The sequence below is a fragment of the Drosophila yakuba genome, chromosome 3L (genome assembly GCF_016746365.2).
Source record: "Drosophila yakuba strain Tai18E2 chromosome 3L, Prin_Dyak_Tai18E2_2.1, whole genome shotgun sequence".
Lineage (NCBI taxonomy): Eukaryota > Metazoa > Arthropoda > Insecta > Diptera > Drosophilidae > Drosophila > Drosophila yakuba.
Genome location: NC_052529.2, coordinates 3,185,096 through 3,204,839, shown reverse-complemented (window position 1 = coordinate 3,204,839; position 19,744 = coordinate 3,185,096). Strand labels below are relative to the sequence as shown.

Below are 19,744 nucleotides of genomic sequence, written 5' to 3'. Positions count from 1 at the left end.
GCTCATAAAGAAAATTGGGCATAAGCCATGACTAAACACGTTGAGCACACAGCATCAGCATCAGCTTCTGCTTCAGCTTTAACTTCAGCTATTTACTTTCCATTCATCATCAGCTGAGCAGAACATCAGGGTAAACATCCGTCGCACGGGGCGTATGATTAACGTTTCAGTGGGGCTTTTGCTTTTGTCATAGATCTTTGGATCTTTGCAAGTTCAGAGCTTGGGGGGGGTTTCAAATTCCACGAACCCTATCTGATGCGGATAAATTTATTGGACCGTCTTACGAAATCCAACCCAAATTCTTGACCAAAATCCAATGCATCAGTCTTGGCTTGTCTTAAATCAAATATAAATCGGAAAATTCCGAAAATGCGCCACATAAAAATAACTTATAAATATCGAAATGTTTTAAGTGTTTGACCTGAATTCGACTAGAAAATTGTCGCAGCTGAGAGCAGAAAACTGTGAAACTGGGCCATTTACACTGTCTGCCTTCTCTTGGCCTCTCTCCATTTTGGCCAAAAGTATTTTAACTTTATTGTTATTATGATTGTTGTTGCCGTTTGTTGTCATTTGCATTGCATAACCATCAAAATCGTGGCCAAGTTGTTTCGCTGCACTCAAAATATTAGTCACGCACTCACACAGACCAGCAAATTAGCAGAGCAAATGAAAATCCACATAAAATGTATATGTACGATCTATCAGTTTAAATTTATCTAGAGAGTATTGTGTGTGTATTTCGGTCAGCAGATATTTTGTAAGAATTCATGTCGCCTGCATTTCAAAAATAACCGCAAGATGGAATTGGACCTGTGAACCGGGCCACAACATCGCCATATGACACATCCGAGTGTAAAGGGAGCCGTTTGAGTGGAATGTGCCGGGTGATCTATCAAAATGACAAAATGTTCAACACGAAGATTCTGTCATTTCTTATGTCAGATTGCAGGGAAAACTCACGTGTGAGATGCATTCCTTTCAGGTAGATCGAAAGATGCCTTTGATAGCGCGTAATTTAGGGTAAGAGAGATTTCAAAGTGACTTTCCCACGTAACACATAACATTTATCTGACCAAATGAGGCACATAAATTATAAAACAACTCACATTACGTTCGTTGGAATGGGGCCTTTATCTTCGGCAGTTATCTGTAGTTTACCTTTGTATTAGGCTCAATGCTAATTTCTATGATGTTTTCCAATGATCCCCCTCGAAGGTAAGGTCTAATGTGAGAGATATATATCATAGACAAGTGTTAAATGTCTTGCTTTCATCCGAAGCATTGATTTACTTCGCTTTGAATATTCCGATAAGTTAGTTTCACTATTTCCAGAGCGGCGAGAATGTTTTTATAAATGATTCTGTAACTTCCAACCCTATAATTTTATTTGACCTCGTTCGATGCATCTTCTTCTGACACTTTCATCTTATTTCCTTTGTCTAATATACATGCATAATTTAAATTGCTTCTATTTATTTTCTTTAAATCACTTTCTTCTGCTCGAGTGGCTACCGTTCCGTTGCATTTTCCACGCACACTCGAGCCGCGAGAGTAGACCACTTCTGACGTGACCCCAATCCGCAGATTCCCCCAGCTTTTCCCACCTCTTTGCCGCTGGCAATTAACATATTGACACTTACGAATCGCACCGCTCCATATGCCATGCCATCTGTAAGCTGGGAATTTTCCAGATGAACACGCCATCGGCGATTTCCTGGTCTTAGTAGTGTCGCCTCTCCATTTCCGTTCTCCTGGGGGCTTATGACAATTACAAGCGGCCAAAGGCGATTTGCTGGCATTGTTATAATTAACTGTGAAGAACCACCTTCCATAATGAGTTGGCATTCCTGGACTTTGGCTTCGGTCGGGCATCCGCTGCATACGAAATAAGCCAAGGTTCTGGCCACTGTCCAACTCAAGAATTCAATAAATCAAGCGCACACGCACATTATGCCTAGGTATGCACGTGTGTCTTCCACCGATCCATTGACTTGGGGCTTGGATTTTGGACTGGGTATAACCCGATCTTCGGTTTCTTCTCTGTTCGTCCCTCCTAATGTGCTCCAGTGTTTTCTTCAAACATTTAACCGTTTCAAACACAAACGTGACACAATTTTCTGTCTCTGTGCGGCTTAATCTTGTTTGGCGGCCCATTACACTCGCCTACAAGAAATTGTAATATTAGTAGCATAAAGTTTTTTTACTTTTCTGGCTTGAATTACTTTGTTTGTACTGTAAATGAATGAAGAATTATTTTTGTTATGAAATTGAATACATGTAATAGTAAGCAAATAGTTTAATACTTCATAGTACAAGTTCTAGAAAATATTTAACATATACAATATTCCTTGTGGAGTGTATCCACATACAATGTCCCTGTTGACTAGTGTTGAGCTTGGCTCTAGAGTTCCACATTTAAGCCCAATCCCAGGTTCAGTCCCTGCAACCGGGCCAATCATCGTGGTTTGCCGTGTCTTTTTTATTGGCAGCTGAAATTATTTTTAAATGCAGTCGCTTAACAATTTTATGTGCTGCAGTCTGTTAGCCGGTTCGCCGATCCGCCTGTCAGTCAGTCATTCAGTCATTCAGTCAAGAGGTCAAACAACTTTTCTGATGATTGCCGGAGAGAACCCCCCACCGATTCCCCCATCTGAGAAGCCACGCTCAAATTATTCGTTTACTTGTGTCTTGGAAAACGCATTTGGATTCGTTTTCTCCAGCATTGAGTTCCTAGCGTGACAAATCGTCTTGGAATGTGGAACTGTTTCCACAATCCAATGCTCGCATGATCATATATACTCGTAAATACATATGAATATTCCTGTATTTTCTTGAATTTGTATGGCCAAATATTTGCTGTTCAGCGAGCCGTAGCCACAGCCAAAGTGGGAAGCTTTTTCAGCTGGTTTCCTCTTTTTTTGCGCATTCTGCGGACCCATTAAACCTATCTGGGTTTATGTCTTTATTAAGTAAGCGATAAGTATCGCAAATGCTTAACTGATACGTACAGTGGTTTGGATTGTTCACTTCGTAGTTTGCCACTAGATAAGTTTGAACAGCTAAAAGTTACATGCTCACTAAATTAAATTGCCTGACTTCGAGTGAACTTGAAATCGATCAAGTGTCACGTGCAAATATTTGTATTTTGCAGATGGTGGGAGAATGTTCATGATTGTATGTTTAACATTTACAACTTTAATTAAACAACTCGTGTGATATTAAGTTGACTTATTCAAGATAAGAAATAGGGACTCTCCCTACTTCACTTAATTCTAAATTGATTATGCTAATTGTAAATACATCACTTCCTGCTGAGATCATTGCGAAATAGATAGATATTTAACAATCAATTTAATGAACTTCCTACAAAACCTGAACTATATCAATGTCAATGCTCTCGATGGGATCATCGTGATCATCATCTGGCCATATTTAGCGAATCGGGGGAAGTGCCGTGGGTAAGACTACTGCACAGTAGCTGTCAATTAAGCGTCTTTGGGAAATTGTTAAGTTATTAGCCATCGTGGTAAGGAAAATTTGCATAATTGATGGCATAAAAACTGAAGAAGCGGCGGCTCCTCGAGCGATTGCAACATGGTGATTGCACATTGGGGGAGGCACAAAGGGGAGGCACAAAGGGGGTGCAGCGAGTAAAAGACCACAAGGCACTAAAAAGTGAAAGTTCATTTAAGCAAGTCAAGGCGAGTTGAGCCAAGAAAAAGAAAAAAAACGCAAAAAAACCCAAAAAGAGGAGACCAGCAGCGTCAGCTAAAAGAAAAAAAAGAGTTTTCTTGAGCCAGCGGGCGGGTTTCATTACCTGCCAGTTGTTACTGTAGCTGACTGGTTGTTGGGGGTGCCACTGCTGCCAAATTGCCCGACTGACTGCAGCATTTGCATAAATTATTTACACTTTAATGTGGCCAACATTGGCCTGCCCGTCCGGCGCCATTGTCGTAATTTGTAACTAAATATGCCGCTGCTCGCTGGCCAACAAGCCAGCATTTACAATGTCTTTTAGTTTTTCCATAATATTTATTTAATTTCATTAAATTTCTGCACGTCGCCGACAATGCGGAAGCCATAGACACACAATGTTGCATATACATAAACGATTTACGCTGATGGTCACTTAACTTTCTGACTTGGCCGAAACCCTTTTTTGGCCAGCAGGAATACGTTTCGTATGCGTGAAAGTAAATCTTTTCTTTTTGCGGCCCCAACTCGACTCGACTCGATTCGATTTTCATTTTCAGTTTCAGAAACCGAAACCAAAAGACTAAAAGACCACAAGACAGCCTGCCCACTTGACTTTCGCATGCTGAGAACAAGTTGTTGCCGGTTTGCTGATTGTTGGTAGTTTGGTAACTTCGTTACTTTGCTTTTTTTTTTTCTGTTTTTGCCGGTTCTTTCCTGTATTTTGGCACACCTGCCTGCTGCGTAAAGGAAGCCTGGCCAGGTCCGTCTTCAATTCAGTATTCCCAGTCTTTCAATTAAACCTTAACTCTTTGTTGGTAACTTCCTTTCTGAACCCTTGGCCCGGCCCTAAAGCCAGCCTGAAAACACCTCGGTTCAACGCTTAATGACTCGACTTATTTCATTTCACATTCCGTAGAATCGAGCCGAGCACTCGAGCTGCGAGTCTTTGGAACAGCTGTTTACGTTTACACAATATTCTTGGCTTTTGTCTTCCCTTTGTTAACCGCTTTTATTAGCCTTTTTATGGCTCTGTATTTTTGTATTTTTGTTGTTTTGTTGTTTTGTTTTACCCAATTCATTTCGTATTGCCATTCGCCGTTGCTTCGGAATGAATTATTGCAATTAAGCGCGCTTTTTGTGGCTTTTTAAAAGCCGACACTTTTGGCATCTGTGAAAAATGTGTGTTGAGTTAGTTGCTAAAATACAAAATAATTACATGTTGTATAGTGCAAATTGCGAACCTAACTTATTGCCAAATGGTAGCAACCGAGAATCTGTTAAGTGAAAAATGGTTTTGAGTGGAATTTAATAATTGGCCAGCAGGCATAAGAAAGCTAGTAGATAAAAATAGAATTAAGTAATGTCTTTAGGGATTATATGAAAACGCTTTTAAAACCATAACTTTGTTGTTAAATAGAATGGTTTATCTAATGAGTTGGAAAAATGTAGTAGACTATGAAAACTGATTCGACTAATTGTTGGTTAATTGTTTTTCACTGCCGCGCACTCATTAAAGTACTTTCTAAACCGCGACCATCTCATCTTATTTCAACCCATTTCCCAACCGTCTTTGGACCTCCGGCGAGTTCAATGCCGGTGTGCGACAAGTGTTTGAGCCGAGTCTTCAAGTCCAAGTTTAAATCCCAAGTCCAAGTCCAAGTCCGATTTCAAGAGCAACACCGCCGGGCCAAACGGAGTACATTAGAGTCACGTTATGAGCACTTATGCGAGTGGGGAGAAGCACAGACTTTGGCTACCGACTGACACTCAAGAACCTCGTTAACAAACCCTCCTCGGCCATAAACATAAACCACAAAAACGCCACTCTGCAGCTCCAACTCGCCTGCATATTTGCATAAACGTCTGACATTTAGCGGTACCTCGGGGAAATAGACATAGCGGGCCCCAAAGAAGTCGCCCTCTTGGTATTTGAGTATTTGAGGCCTGATTTGGTTTCGATTTGAGGCAGTGCGCCCTGCATGTTAATGATTTTGGGCGTCTGTTTGTTGTTTCTTACATACTGAACTGACATTGAATTGAAAGTTACACAACAGTCCGAGCCAACAGCCATCATCATGACGTTATGAGCTGAGCCAAGGCTTGTTTTCTGTCGTCCGTCCAACCAGAAATCCAAAGACAAATATTTACACAAATGAAGAGAAAAGCGAGCGATCCGGTTCGGCATAGCAATTATGCTATAGCTATCGCCATGGAGAGAGGATAGAGGAAGGAGGGGCGGAGTGGCGGAGTGGGCGTGGCGTGCCAACAATTTGCAATATTTAGCATAAAATTGCGCAACATGCGTGTGTACAATTATGCAACAATTTTTATTATTTTCGATTCGCCTCCGCCATGTGGGGCTTGGCTTTTGCTTTTGGCTTAGCTTTTTCTTGGCCCAAAGAGCCATCAAAATCGAAATTAAGGCAAATTGCAAGCGGGCTGTAAGCAAATAAAATCTCATGCCAAAAATCCATTTCAGTGTTCAAGTGCTCAAGTGCTCAAGTGTTCGAGTGAAAATGTAAATAAATCATAGAGCGAGAGATATATAGAGAAAATCGCGCAAAAATAAATAAACCACGAATTAAGTAAGACAAATGTGCAAAAGTGATTGAAAGCCGCGTCGAAAATGATTGTGAAAATGGAGCCGGACGAACTGATCACATTCCGTGTCCAGTATCTGGTGGACAGCGATCCGCTCTCCGCCTGCACCGCCTTCCCCATCCCGGTGCGGGCGCCCACCTACGCCTTCGCCACCACCATGCCGCTGGCCAACCAGCTGGGCACCATCCTGCGGCTGCTCAATGCGCCCCAAAGCGTAAGATATCCTTTTTTTACACTGAAAGAAATCAGTCTTTGATATAGCAAAAGAATTTTATTACTTATTACTTTTAGTTACTTAAACTCTTGTCTCTTCATTTGAGCAAGAGCTTACTTGATATGGTTTACTTATAGCTTATTTTGTTTTGTATTTAATGCTCGCTTAGTTTAAATTGATAATATGTTTTAAAATCCATTCTGTGCCTTCTTTAGACGCTTCCCTATTTGCTCTGTAAAACAATACACGTTTCCCCCTGTTTCTACTTAAACTGGCCAAAAAACGGAGCACAACAGTGTGTTCCCTCTTTCTTTTTCGGTCTTAACTGGCTTAGCTTATCTCTGGCCAGCTTATCACTGGCTAAATCTTTCGGCCGAAAAAATCTGCCGTTGCGCAAAATTAGCCAAGCAACACGCATACAAATATGAAAAGGCATTAACTCTTTTACTGCGCATTTACGAGATATATTTATATACATTAATGTGTGGATAGCAGCATTATCGCGATCAAGATTTCAAATTAAGTATTCTTTTTATTCATTATAGTTTTCGAAGGTTTTGCTAAATTAAAATGTATTTTTATGCCATGACGACAAGTTTTTGCCAATCGTCAAACTAGCGATACAACTGCTGATTAGTTAAACAGTTGCCGAGAAAAGTATACAGACTGCTAATTCGTATTTAATAAAAAGAATTAATAAAATAATATATGTTGCAGCAGTGAATAATGTATTAAATTTTGCGAAAATAAAAACCAAATCAATTGGTATTTGTATTTTAAATTGAAAATGAACCACAAATCTTTATAAATATAAGTTTTTGATGCCAAATTTCGCTCTAAGCGTGTATTTATTATTTTTTAGTGGCAAGCCAAATGAAGGCAAAAAGCTAAATTTAAAATTCGCATATTTTCGGTCTGTTTTTTGCAGACAAACTCAAATATTTGCATAGCGTGTTTAGACGCATTTAGCGCTCTACATCGCTTCCACATTTTCTATAAAATAAGCGAATGAAAGAATCATAACTCGTTCAACACGGTCTAGAATGAGCCATTATTGCCCTGGAGCGAAAACACAGAAAAAGTAAACAGAATCCACAATTGATTTATTTGAGAAAATTTCGCATGAAAACTGAAAGATTAAACTTTGGCCACAATTCCACAAAAAACTGAACACTGGTCGAATGGGTTTTGGTTTGGTAAAGGGAAGGAAATAAGTCAATTGAGACGGAATAAGTTTTATTTGCGGCCAGCTGAGTGAGCTTTGAATTGGAAAAGCCACAACTAAAACATATAGACGTAAAGTTTTGGTCGAGAATCTGCAAAAGTGGTAATTGGTCAATAATGAAGGGAAAAGTTTCCAGGAAACAAAAATAAAGAGTTTAGCATGTTCTTTTCTATGGCCCTATTGCAATATTTTATTGTGTGGCAAGCGATTTGAACAAATGATGCATTGCGATGAGGCAATGAACCCGCTCCTCCAGGAGATTCCACCCAAAAGACAATGGCAGATGCACCTCGCAACCGGAGGCTCTGGATCCGACGAGGGCTTGGCTGGGTTTGGTTTTGGTTTTGGTTTGGATCTGGCTCCACATCTGGATCCATCCACTGGGGGAAGAGGAGTTGGCCCAAGGCTGGGCTAACTTATTGCTATCGCGCAATCTGTGGCAACTAATAGGAAGTCGGAGCGAAGAACTGAAACTTCTCCTTCTTGGAGTGCATTGTGAAAGCCGGGCTAGTCAGCTAGTCAGCTAGCTAGTGAGCTAGCCAGCAATTATCTAAGCCTGCCATTGTTTGGGCCTGACTTTGACTAATTTGCAAAAAAGGCCACTAAGGAGCTTCGAACAGCCCCATTCCCTGCCTGTCATCTGTCATCCAGTTGGATGTTGCAAGTTGTATGTGGAGAAGGAGTTGTGGTAGTTGGAAATCGGTGGAACCGCAAGGATACGTAAATCTTGACAAGCGGCGGCAATAAATTCTAATGAGCAAATCGCAAAAGGAAGTTCTGCTGGCTGCTGCTCCCCAACCCAGGATGTTGTCGTCGGTACCAGATTTATGTGGCAGGCAGTTGCTGATCTGGAAAGCCGGAGGAGTACCAGTGGCAGCTGTAAATGCCATTTGTCCAATTAGTCAGCGAACAGAACTTTGCTCGCTCACTGCTCGCTGCTCCCCTGCAACTTGTTAAATTTAGCGCATTACAATAGATTCATAAATTTTCACCGCACCGATCACTAATCTCTAACCAGTGCCGTCGTCGGTGTTTTCGATGACATCAGACATCAGGCCAGCAAACTGATTGAAAGCCAACAATGCTCAAAATATAAATAATCATTGCCGGCCAATAAAAGGCGAGACTCAATAAGTTTCTAGTGCGGTTCAGGGTATTTTCATTGTTAAGTCACCTAAAATAAATAGTAAACTTAGTTTGGCGCAGGAAAGCAAAAATAGATATAAATACCTGATTCTACATACTTTAAACTCTTAGTAGATGGTTTATTTTACACAAATGACTGAGTTTGTTTGTTGGTTAAACCAACCAACACACCTCATTTTTATTACCAATTATTTCGAAATAAATTACTGCAGCTTAGGGTATACATCACTCGGTCATTCTTAACAAGAATGAGCTTATTTCACTTTGTTTTGATTTCAATTTGAATGTTATTCCTTTTGCCAATTATTGTTGAGCTTTACTTTTGCTTTGGCCAGCTCAGTACAAAAAAGTACATATATTCTATTCCCGTAGAACTAGATAGGCATATCGGGAGTTCTACCAATTAATTGAAGCCAAACAAAGATCGATAAAAGTATTAAAAAAGCTGACCGAAGTGGAAAGCCACCAAGCAATCAATTTAAAATGTTTTTGCGGTTCAGCAAGTAATTGTTACAAAAAAAACTAATTTAATTAATTATATTAATCGTTGTATTGGGGGCATTGCGTCATTTACATGTGTTATTCACGCGACCGGACAATATTCAAAGTCAATCAAATTAGTTTAGGTCAGCTTATCCGCTTGAATGAGCCAGGAAAATTTCCATTATCCATTTTATGGCTTACTCACGTCGGCCAAATATTTGAGCCACGTTGACACTTACGCATCTCTGGCTATTTGCAAAAATAATTCGCACAAGACGTCCACTTCGCTTTGAAGTTGGTTAAGTTCAATTAGCAGAGCCGTCCATCAGATTTTGCGGTCAGATGAGGGTCAATCAACTTTGATTGATGTGAAAGCAAAAGTGTTAGTCACCTGAATCAGCACACAGAGACAAGGTCAGGCATTTATGGATCTTTGTGTTATTATTTTTAAATTGTTAGGAACCCCTGATAATATCATACGTATTACTCGACCATCAGGTTTTTAAATAGTTATTTTGATTACCTTTGGCACATATAGATAATCAAAAATATATCATGCCGTGATTACTGATTATAAATTGCCTTCATTATTATATATACGTTTATCGTGTGTATACCACCGATTTCAATTAAAATTCCACATTAATTTAACTCCCCTTATGGGTGTAAAAAATGTGAAAAACTAATGAAAATTAATTTGGAATTTGTCATATCCATCAATAACTTTTTCAACAACATTTAACCGCGTGCCAATAGTTTGAAAATATTTATATCTTTTTCAAACCATATGCGGTTTCTGCTGGATTTTGTTTAGCTATTTTACATTTTCTCCTCGTCGAATTTGATGCTCGCCGCCTTAACTGTGTCAATAGCCACATTTATGTGTGCGCCAAAAATCACTTTGATTAAAAATCTTGTCATGCTTCGGTCAAAGAAAATAATCAAAAAAGCCACCGATATAAAATTTGCATAGAGTTGTGAATGAATGAATGAATGTGTGTGTAAAAGACGAGGCGAAATATAAATAAATCATAAAAGCGAGCCGGAATAGATTTAGTTTTTGGCCAATGTTTGCTTTGATTTTAATTGCCCGTTGGCTTACATAAAGTGGCGTTTATAAATAGCGACTAAGCACGCATTTGACACATAATTTGAATGTGAATTTCCAGTTTGGGCAAACAATGACGGCCCAACTTGGTCTAGAAAGTTTTTCCCTGCCTAAATGCTGAATCAACATGCGGAAGTTTGACCGAAGGCGAAATTCGCTCGGCAAGTCGAGAGCTCTCTTTTTGATAAGAAATCGTGACTCTCTAGACAGCCTGGCACTTTAAGAAATATTTTGTATATCAAGTGAAGAGAGTAGGCGAGTCATTTACCTAGGAAATCTTGAATTGGTTCTGTCGTCATGGCGCGTGTTTACTCAATGAAATGCAATCTTGAATTAATCACTAAGCTGATGCCGTTGAAGTGTTTATAGAAAAGTTATTTAATAGTTCTAGGAAAAGTCACTGACCAATACGCGGTCAATACTTTAATGTTGCCAATGTTCTTTGTTCGAGGAAATCCCGCAGGACATGCGAAGGGTTTCTATCTAGTTGAGGGTGTGTCCTGACAAGAAGCCAAACAAAAGAAACTTACCAAACCCAAACTTCGTTTTTTTTTGCTTAGGCAAAGGCGTGTCCAAAGGGGCGTATGTGTAATCTTCCACCCGGATGACAGGCAGTATTTTTTGTCTTTCTTTTCCCGTCGTTTTGCTTATTTTTTCACACATTAAGCAAGCGACGTCGACACAGATAATTCCATGTTGTCCGGTAATTGTTCTGTAAATGCAGAAATAATTACTTTCAATGCGCCAATAAAACAACATCTGCGACCGCCGTCAATCAGCGCATTTGTGCGCACGCAGCAGGAGCTTGATCAATCAGCGGCTGGAAAACGGAAAACTGAAAACTGAAATCCCATGTCCGATGTCTGATGTCTGATGTCTGAAAACCGAAAGCAGAGAAAAGTAGGTGACCAGCCGGCGACGACGCGTCATCTTGGTCTTGGCCACCAATCAACTGGCGTCCTCAATGTGCGCCTAAACGAAATCGTCTGCGGACTTGCAATGTAGCGTCCGTCATTGCACACTGAGAGAAATATAAATAAGCAAGACTTTTAAAATAACAAAAGTGTTTGCCAAGCCTTAATATCAGTGCTAGTTTCTATAAAAAGGATTGTCAAGTTTTAATATTTCTTTATGCTTCAATTTAAATTGTCTATTCTGTTCACAAGACAGAACAGTTTATGTAGAAAACTCTAGATTATGTTTAGAGGTGTCAAGCAATTGTGTTTAAGTGCAGTACAATTTCTCTGCGTGTACCAAAACGTTCTACGCTGCTGCAGCACATCAACCTCTCCAACCACAACTCTTGCCCAAAGTCAAACTCAAACTCAAACCACATCGCCATCACTATCGCCATCAGCTTCTTTCTCTTTGGCTTGAGCCGAGACCATAAACAACTTTTACTGCGTAGTGCGGTAGTGGCAAGATCGGCGTTGCCATTTACTTTTAGCCAGACTTTAATTATAATTGCCAGCGAAACTAAGCTTCTCCTTTCTGTACCATTCCCCTTGCAGATCGACGATGCAGCCATTCAGGTGTACAAGGATGGCGACTACGGAGCCTACTTGGATCTGGAGTCATCGCTGGCCGAGCAGACTGAGGAAATCGAGGGAGTCAACGTCAGGTGAGTGTGCTGCTATGGGTGCAACAATATTGGGGGGCATAACCCCTCCCCCCCAACCAACAGCTGGTTCAAAACGACGGCTAATGAGCCTGGACAGAAAAGAATTGTCAGCCCACATGAGGGGCACACCTGGTGCACTTCACCCACTCGCAAACGTTTGTCAGGGGATTTCACTTTTGCAACTGTAGGTTGATGCTGCTGTTGCTGCTGTTGCTGCTGCATGTTGCCTTGAACTCATTTCGAATTTTAGAAAACAATGGGATGCTGCTAGAATATCAATTGAGGAAAGAAAGAATATATATTTCCATATTAAAAGTGGTAAACCAAATCATAAGGAAGCAGCTAGATATTATTAAATGTGATCAAGTAAGACTTAGAGCTCCTTGTGATCTCCAGTGGAAAACCGATCCAGTCGAACCCCTCTGGGTTATTGGGGCAACTGATCGTGGGTGGCGCTGTCAGCCTTTCACCGAAATGCAACATATTACACATACGCCATGTGGGACCGCCTGGACCGACATAGCGATCGCGATCGGAATCGCCAGCTCCGCTCTCGCTAATAAAGTTATTTGGCCGGGCCATAAAAAACTGTCGCTATCTGTGGCACAGGAAACCGAGTTGGCTATCTGCCTACCTGGCTGGTTACCTGCTTAGTTGCCTGCCACTCTGCCACTCTGACCGGCACTCAGTGGATTGTTTGAAGACATTTGCATGCCACGACATTGCTACGTTCAACTTGTTGCCTTGCCGCACTCTGCAGTTAATTTGCATTTAATCCGCGCACAGCCGCAGAAAAAGAAGCCCCAGAGACAAAAAACTAAAATGAAAATAAAAAAGCGCTCGCCACGTCACATTTAAGTCGTCGTTGTCGTAGCCATGCAGTGGTTATATTTACATTTTTTGTGCTCTTTTCTCATAACTGGCATGCATGTCATTTGTGCACCAGTACATCAAAATACCGCTTAAGCAAATGTTGTTATTAGGATCTAAATGAAGCTCTGGCTATAATTTGGGATACATAATGAATCCATAAAGGAAATAATGAAAATCTCTTTAAAAATATAATAGAAATACCAAGTTGTTTAGATTTCCTGTTGATAGAAGATCGTTAGTAAAGTATAACCATAATAATTGATTATATGCTGTTCTCTTATTCGTACTCTTTTTGAGGTATCTTTCAGTCGATTCTAGTTCTTCCTTTTCCACTTTTTAGCTTTTCTTTACTTTTCGCGGCCAGTCTGGGGAACGTGATGTCATGGCATAGGCAGGCGCTTTAGTAACTCCACGAAACTCACAAAACTTGAGAGCACAAAGAAAAACGATGTACGCGACGGGGCACAAGTGTCAAAGTAAGAGCATCAGCCTGAAAAAAAAGATGTTGGCAACCAAGATGGCCATAACCATGCCAGGTTCACAGTTAATGTTCTGGAGTTGCTTCACCCTCGACTGCTCAACGATGGGCTCGGGAATGGATGGATTTCTGGTCTATTTCTGACTTTCACTGCTGCACCGCATCCGCGTCCATGATCATCATCAGTCATCAGTGGGGCGGAGCAGCCATCTAAGCCGTATCTGCAGTGTTTGAAATTATAACGTAAATGTCGCCGCGTCTGCGCAAATTGCCGCCACTTTGCGGCGCAAACTCGTCCCCACTCTATTTACGAGTGGTGTGGCGCCACAGGCAGCAGAGTGTTTTCCTTCTAGCCATGGCAAAGGAATGGTTAGAATGGTAACTTGGCTCAGTCCGATGGCCACTAATCATGCTTATCGCATTAGTCATGGCAGCGCGAGCTCGCATGCAAATCATGCGCTTCAATTCGCATCAAAATTCCGAGGAAGGTGCCCGTCAATCTGCAGAAAAAGGGACGAGAAGAGACGCGTTACCAACAAACACACAGGTGTGTCTTGGACACTTGGACACTTGGACGGCAGCGGCTCAGACACTCAGCTACTCACCTTTGTCTATATGGCATTCTATATGAGAAGTGGTATATGAGCCCAGTGTCGGTGTCGGTGTCCGACTGCCTGCCGCCCCATAGTCCATTTTCAATTATCTGCGTCGTTTGTTATTACTTTTATTATGACCACCTGGGACCTGGGAAAGGGGTGAGGCGTGGTGGGCACCAGCGGGTAATCAATGTTCTTAACTGGTCAATGAACCGGGTTTTAACTCCCCACGGGCAGGAGTGGTCAGCTCCCCATTGGGCGCCCTAATCTTTGTGTTTTGGCACTTCACATGGTGAAAAGTAGTTCATCGTGTGGCGTTTATTAACTTGCATTTTATGAAAGTTTTAAGACAGAACAAGTTTTAGGAGTGCAGAGCAGATGATAATAGATGACATCATCAAAACGCAATTACATATATGGAGATCATTAAGAATTATTCTTTAAAATGGGAGCTCAAACTAATGTAGTACTTTCTATTTGCAATCCACAGCCGCAAGAACTCGCTGGTGGTGCGAACGCAGTTAAATGTGCGCGTGCATGCCATAATTGGTAAGTGAATCAATTGCTTATTGCCCATACGCCCCGTGTACACCAACCAAGTGACTTTGATCTTGCAGAGAAACTGCTCTCCGCACAGGGCAGTGACCTGCGGCGTGCTCTCTTCTCGCTGAAGCAGGTGTTCCAGGAGGATAAGGATCTGGTGCACGCCTTCGTGGCCCTCGGCGGCCTCAATTGCTTGGTGCGCGTGGGCAATTGTGCGGATCAAAACTATCAGAATTACATTCTGCGAGCCCTCGGCCAGGTGAGTCTACAATAGTTGGGAAAACCATTGGCTAATTATGTCATTGGACGCGGCGGCAGGTCATGCTCTATGTGGATGGAATGAACGGCGTGATGAAGCATGAGCCGACGATGCAGTGGCTCTACTCGCTGATTGCCTCCAATTACCGATCCGTGGTGAAGACCGCCCTCAAGTTGTTGCTGGTCTTCGTGGAGTACGCCGAGTCCAACTGCTATGTGCTGGTCAGTGCCATTCACGCGGTGGACGCTTCCCAGGGCACACTGCCGTGGTCAAACATAATGAGGTAAGTCAGCCAGAGCCTACTTGTGGCATAATTCAAATATAAACTATGTACTTTTTTTTAGACTGCTTAAGGACTATGACAATGCTGATGCCGAGCTGGTCATCTATGCCACGTCGCTGATAAACAAAACCCTGGCGGGTCTGAATGATCAGGACAGCTTCTACGACGAAAGCGATCTCCTAGAGCAGCAGGGCATGGAGACTGTGATCCAGCGTTATATGTCCAAGCCGGGCACTGATTTGGATCTGCTCGATCAGTTGCAACTGTACGAGGCTGTGCTGAAGTGAGTTAACAACTTCATTGCATTGGTTTGAATCACATAAGTATTTTATTATTTAGATTTGAGGATGGCGAGTCGGATGGACAGCGTTTGCCGCAGAACTCAATGCGAAAAACTCAACGCTATCGTCCGGGAACAAATACCACTGAACGGCGCAAGTCGCGTCGCCACAGCACAGATAATAGTCCCGCACCACTCACAAAGGTCCTGCCCACCACTGTGCTCCGCATGACACCCACACCAGCCACCGTGGATGAGGATAGTTCCGGCTCCACCAATTCTACAGAATTTAGCGGAGGTCTCTTCACTGAGAAGAAACGTAAGTGATAACTTTTCTTCTGCAAAACTAAGCTCACTCTAATCCTCTCCAGCTCGCGATGGTGCGGGCGTGACTCCAGGACTGCGAAGAAGACGGGAGCGGGCGGAGCGGCACAAGAGCTTCCTGAAGGAGCAGCAGGAGGCGGCGGCCAATGGAATCTTTGCTGCTCTCGAGCAGCGTGAGGGACTGGGTAAGTTCTTGTCATTCAATCCTAGTTAATGTACACAAGCTGCTTTTGACTTGAGCGACTAACTGACTTGTGATTCTCTCTCCCACCGAAACGCTAATCACTGTGTGTGTATATTATTGTCCCGCTGTTCACCCGCTGATCATGCTAACCATAACCAAACAAACAACACCATACCATGCCATAAATAGGCCAAATTGTAACCGCCATACCCGCCACCATTCAAACCGGCGACAGTCCGCCTCAGTCCTTGCAACATGAGGTGCCACCGTGCAACAACATCAGCGGCATCACCAACATTAGCAACAACAATGTTAGCAACCTTAGCTGCAATGACACGCCGAACAACAGCCTTCTGGTGATGAGTCCTAGCAAGCAATTGCTCACTGGAAGCCACAGCATCTCGATCATAAACAACAGCTTCGATAAGGCGAGCAATAACAATCAGAGCGAGTTCCTCACCAAGAAGAACCTATTCCGGGAACGCAATTCAACTGTGATCAATGGTATTATGAAGAATATCCAGCAAACCGATAGTGCCTATAAGAAGTACGAGAACGAAGCGAACCGGCTGAACAACTACTACAGCCAGTCGCCGAAACATCAGAGCCATCAGCCGATTCAGCCAACGCCGGAGGTCCTTTTGAGTCCCAAGAAAACGCTGAATGCTTCTGGCTTTGACTTCACGCCCGCTCCCCTCAGCTCCACACCGGTTAAGTGTGATGTTCTGCCGGAACCGGAGCCACTGAGTCCGGTGAAGAAACCCGTTGCGGCCCCACCACCGCCTCCTCCACCGCCACCGCCGCCACCACCGCCCCCTGGCTGGTGGCACGCCCCCATCTACAACAGCCCGCCAGCTCGTACCCTAACCAGTACTAACCCAGAGCTGCTGCCGCATCCCGTGGATCCTACAGGTGGGTCTCAACCTAAACCGTAACCTTAACCACACCCCATTCCATTCCATTCACCTGTCTCTCACCTGTGTGTTGCATACTTGCGAGCGCCGCCAATACATCCACATTGCATTGCGCATCTGCCGCTGCATACTTTTGAGGGCTACGATTTGATGAATGGGCTTAAACCTTACGATTGTTATGTATCACAGATATGGAGAGCGAGGACAAGCAGCTGCTGCTCCAACTGAAGCGGGACCACACGGTCAAGGATCTCACCCAGAAGCTGAGCAACCTGCCCATGAGTCCCACGCAGGAGTCCGCGAATCGCGCCCTCGTCGGCGACATGTCCGGTTTGATTTCGAAAGCCAAAGAGGGTCTGGCCAAGAGCAAGAGCAAGGGCGAGATATCCAGGTAAGAAAAATATAAACCTTTATTATATATCCACAAAATCTATTGGCTATGTTACTACTTAGTTGCATTTTCAACAATTGCTGTTCAGATATAAAATTGTTAGCTAGCTGCGTTAGTCGTCTATCGTCTTTCTGCTAATCAAGCTTTTAGATTAGTTTAAGAAACCTTTTTATAGCTCGCCCATATTAAAGTCAATTGATTTCCACTAGCTTTCAATAAATCTTCATTCCACTAACCCCTTTAGATTAGAGATACTGATAGATAGTTTACAAGCTACGATTTACGAGAATATATGGCGCCAGCAGCTGAAGATAAGAAATCCGACTAAGCCATTAAAGATAAGCAGTGTCTTGCTTTCCGGCTATGTGATACAAGGTGTTTTAGGGCTTTGGGTTAGTAATCAGAATTGGAACAAGCTCCCACCAAATAGACAATCACTTAGTTCACAGATGGTCAAGATTTATTGGTTGGTAGCAGAGGGGGCGGTAAACTGTAGCTTATCCGTAGATGGGGTTGTACTTCTCGTACAGGACGACGTAGGCGGCCTTGGCGTCCTCGACGGAGAGTCCCTTGCGGCTCAGCCAGGCATCGTACTTGGCGGCACCCTCGGCATCGGCGGGCTTCTCGATGTTGATGTCGCCCTCCTGGAACTGCTTGTACAGGCCGTAGAACTCCAGGTACACCTCCGTTGGGGGCTTCTTGCTGAAGGCCTTGGTCTTCTCGAGGATAGCGTTAAACTGCAGATCGCAAAGGGAGTTAGTGAGTTTTGTATTCCGATCCTGACGATCATTAACTTACATCGGCCATGTTGCTTGAGTTTTGCGTGACAAATGTGAGTTGTCTCCGTCAGTGCACCGCCTTTATACCGCCCGAAAAAAAGGGGAGTTGTAGTTAACAACGCTTATCTTTATAAAGAAATCGATAACGGCTACCACTGCAGGGCGATAATGTGAGAGTCCATTGTGCAAATTTAATAGATTAGATTTATGTACCAGTTTCGTAAGAGTTCAGGTTCTGGCCTAGCCTGATCACACTTCGTCATCGGCTTTCTCAACTCCCTAGAAAGTAGTTAGCCTTTCCCCCTCGTTGCCTGATTTTTGATTTCTTATCATACGTATGTATATACGAGGTGCTGCTAGTCATATGTATGTATATACGAGGTGGTGCTAAGCGCTAGTTTATCATTTATGGTCCCCTCTACATTTAACCGCGATAGCAAACTTTGTTGTTTGAGGATGAAAGAAAGATAAAAGCTGTAATAATGGTGACATAAACATTTTTCTTTGGCAGATCTTCCAGTGTCGATCAGGATATAAAGAAGTCTGAGCCCAAGAAGTCGGAGAACGAACTGCACTGGGAGGAGTTGGTTAGGAATATGACAAGGCCCCTGAATCTTTGCGATCTGGACTTTACGGACCTCAGGGATGACGACGAGAAGGATGTGCTGGCCCCTCGAAGTTTGGGTGCAGGTATACCACCGCCGCCACCCCCACTGGGTGGAGCCATTGCCCCACCGCCCATGATGCCACCCAGCCTGGCACCTCCACCCATGTACGGCTATGGCGGCAGTCTTACCAACAGTGTCAACTCGCTGAATGGATCTATAAATGGCGAACTGGTCAATGGCAATAACACCATCAAAAAGAACAAGAAAACGGTGAGTTTAATCATTGATTGATATATAAAATGGGAATTTATTTATATCGCATTTAATACACCTTAAGGTCAAGCTCTTCTGGAAGGAAGTGCGCGAGGACATGATACCGCAGGTGGTGGGCAAGACCATTTGGGATGAGCTGCCCGATGCCAACGTGGACACCCAGAAGCTCGAACATCTCTTTGAGTCGCGGGCCAAAGACTTGATGACCAAGGTTCGTACTTTCTAAGCAATAGCAACTCTCCTCATATAACACTCAATTGGTCAAAGGTTCTCGAAATTCAATGGATCTACGATAATTGTGATTAAATTAGTCATAGGCTCTTCTTTAAGTGTGTGTTGCGTTAACAAAATGCGAATGATTTTTGTATTCTTCTTTCCCCTTCTATTTATGGATATCTTGTATAATTCTTAATACCTAAATGTCGAACGGTCTGTTTGCGGATATATCTACATAAATGTTGTGCTAAACTCAAACCAAAATGCAAATAATTCTCAAATATTCAAATGTTTTCCAATGTCTCTAGGAGGTGAGTGCCAATCAAAACGTTATTAAATTTGTTTGTCTTTTTGTCTCTCTATCTCTCTACAAACACCATGTCTCACCATAACTCACGTTCTATTTTGCCCATTATGTTTTGTGTTTTGGTGTTGGTTAATATTACTATTTCTTATACACTCTTTCACACCCACGTACACTCGAAGAAACGATCTAGTTGCTAACAGTACAGAACAGCACAGAAACTCCACTCCAATTCCGCACTTCCAATTCTGCACCCTACACTCTCGTTTTCTCTCTGCACCACTGTGTTCTTATCTCTGACCGATCGCAGCCTGATCGAAAGGTATTAACTATATCCCGCTG

The 19,744-nt window shown here is 42.7% G+C and overlaps 2 protein-coding genes across 10 annotated transcripts in view; one reads left to right on the top strand and one right to left on the bottom strand.

The window, feature by feature from the left end:
- LOC6532659 (FH1/FH2 domain-containing protein 3) overlaps nucleotides 1-19,744 on the top strand; it is a 40,295-nt gene that overhangs the window by 17,491 nt on the left and 3,060 nt on the right. For 3 of the 9 annotated variants that reach the window (XR_005561337.2, XM_039374876.2, XM_015194031.3), the window contains 11 exons: nucleotides 11,988-12,097; nucleotides 14,535-14,593; nucleotides 14,662-14,846; nucleotides 14,906-15,129; nucleotides 15,191-15,412; nucleotides 15,469-15,728; nucleotides 15,781-15,918; nucleotides 16,107-16,829; nucleotides 17,021-17,222; nucleotides 18,513-18,879; nucleotides 18,947-19,094. Coding sequence is in view for 6 of the 9 variants with exons in the window: in XM_039374876.2 (XP_039230810.1) it covers nucleotides 11,988-12,097; nucleotides 14,535-14,593; nucleotides 14,662-14,846; nucleotides 14,906-15,129; nucleotides 15,191-15,412; nucleotides 15,469-15,728; nucleotides 15,781-15,918; nucleotides 16,107-16,829; nucleotides 17,021-17,222; nucleotides 18,513-18,879; nucleotides 18,947-19,094 (2,638 nt within the window). In the remaining 3 variants the exon portion in view is untranslated. Of the gene's footprint in view, nucleotides 1-6,178; nucleotides 6,515-11,987; nucleotides 12,098-14,534; nucleotides 14,594-14,661; nucleotides 14,847-14,905; nucleotides 15,130-15,190; nucleotides 15,413-15,468; nucleotides 15,729-15,780; nucleotides 15,919-16,106; nucleotides 16,830-17,020; nucleotides 17,223-18,512; nucleotides 18,880-18,946; nucleotides 19,095-19,744 lie in introns of all 9 variants that reach the window. The other 6 variants (XR_001454072.3, XM_002093367.4, XR_001454071.3 and 3 more) reach the window with 4 other exon arrangements.
- Nucleotides 17,661-18,116, bottom strand: LOC6532660 (acyl-CoA-binding protein). Its single transcript, XM_002093368.3, has 2 exons — nucleotides 18,021-18,116; nucleotides 17,661-17,959 (listed from the first exon to the last, which is right to left on the bottom strand). Exons 1-2 carry the CDS (start codon nucleotides 18,027-18,029, stop codon nucleotides 17,720-17,722), a joined length of 249 nt encoding a protein of 82 aa, XP_002093404.1. The 5' UTR covers nucleotides 18,030-18,116; the 3' UTR covers nucleotides 17,661-17,719.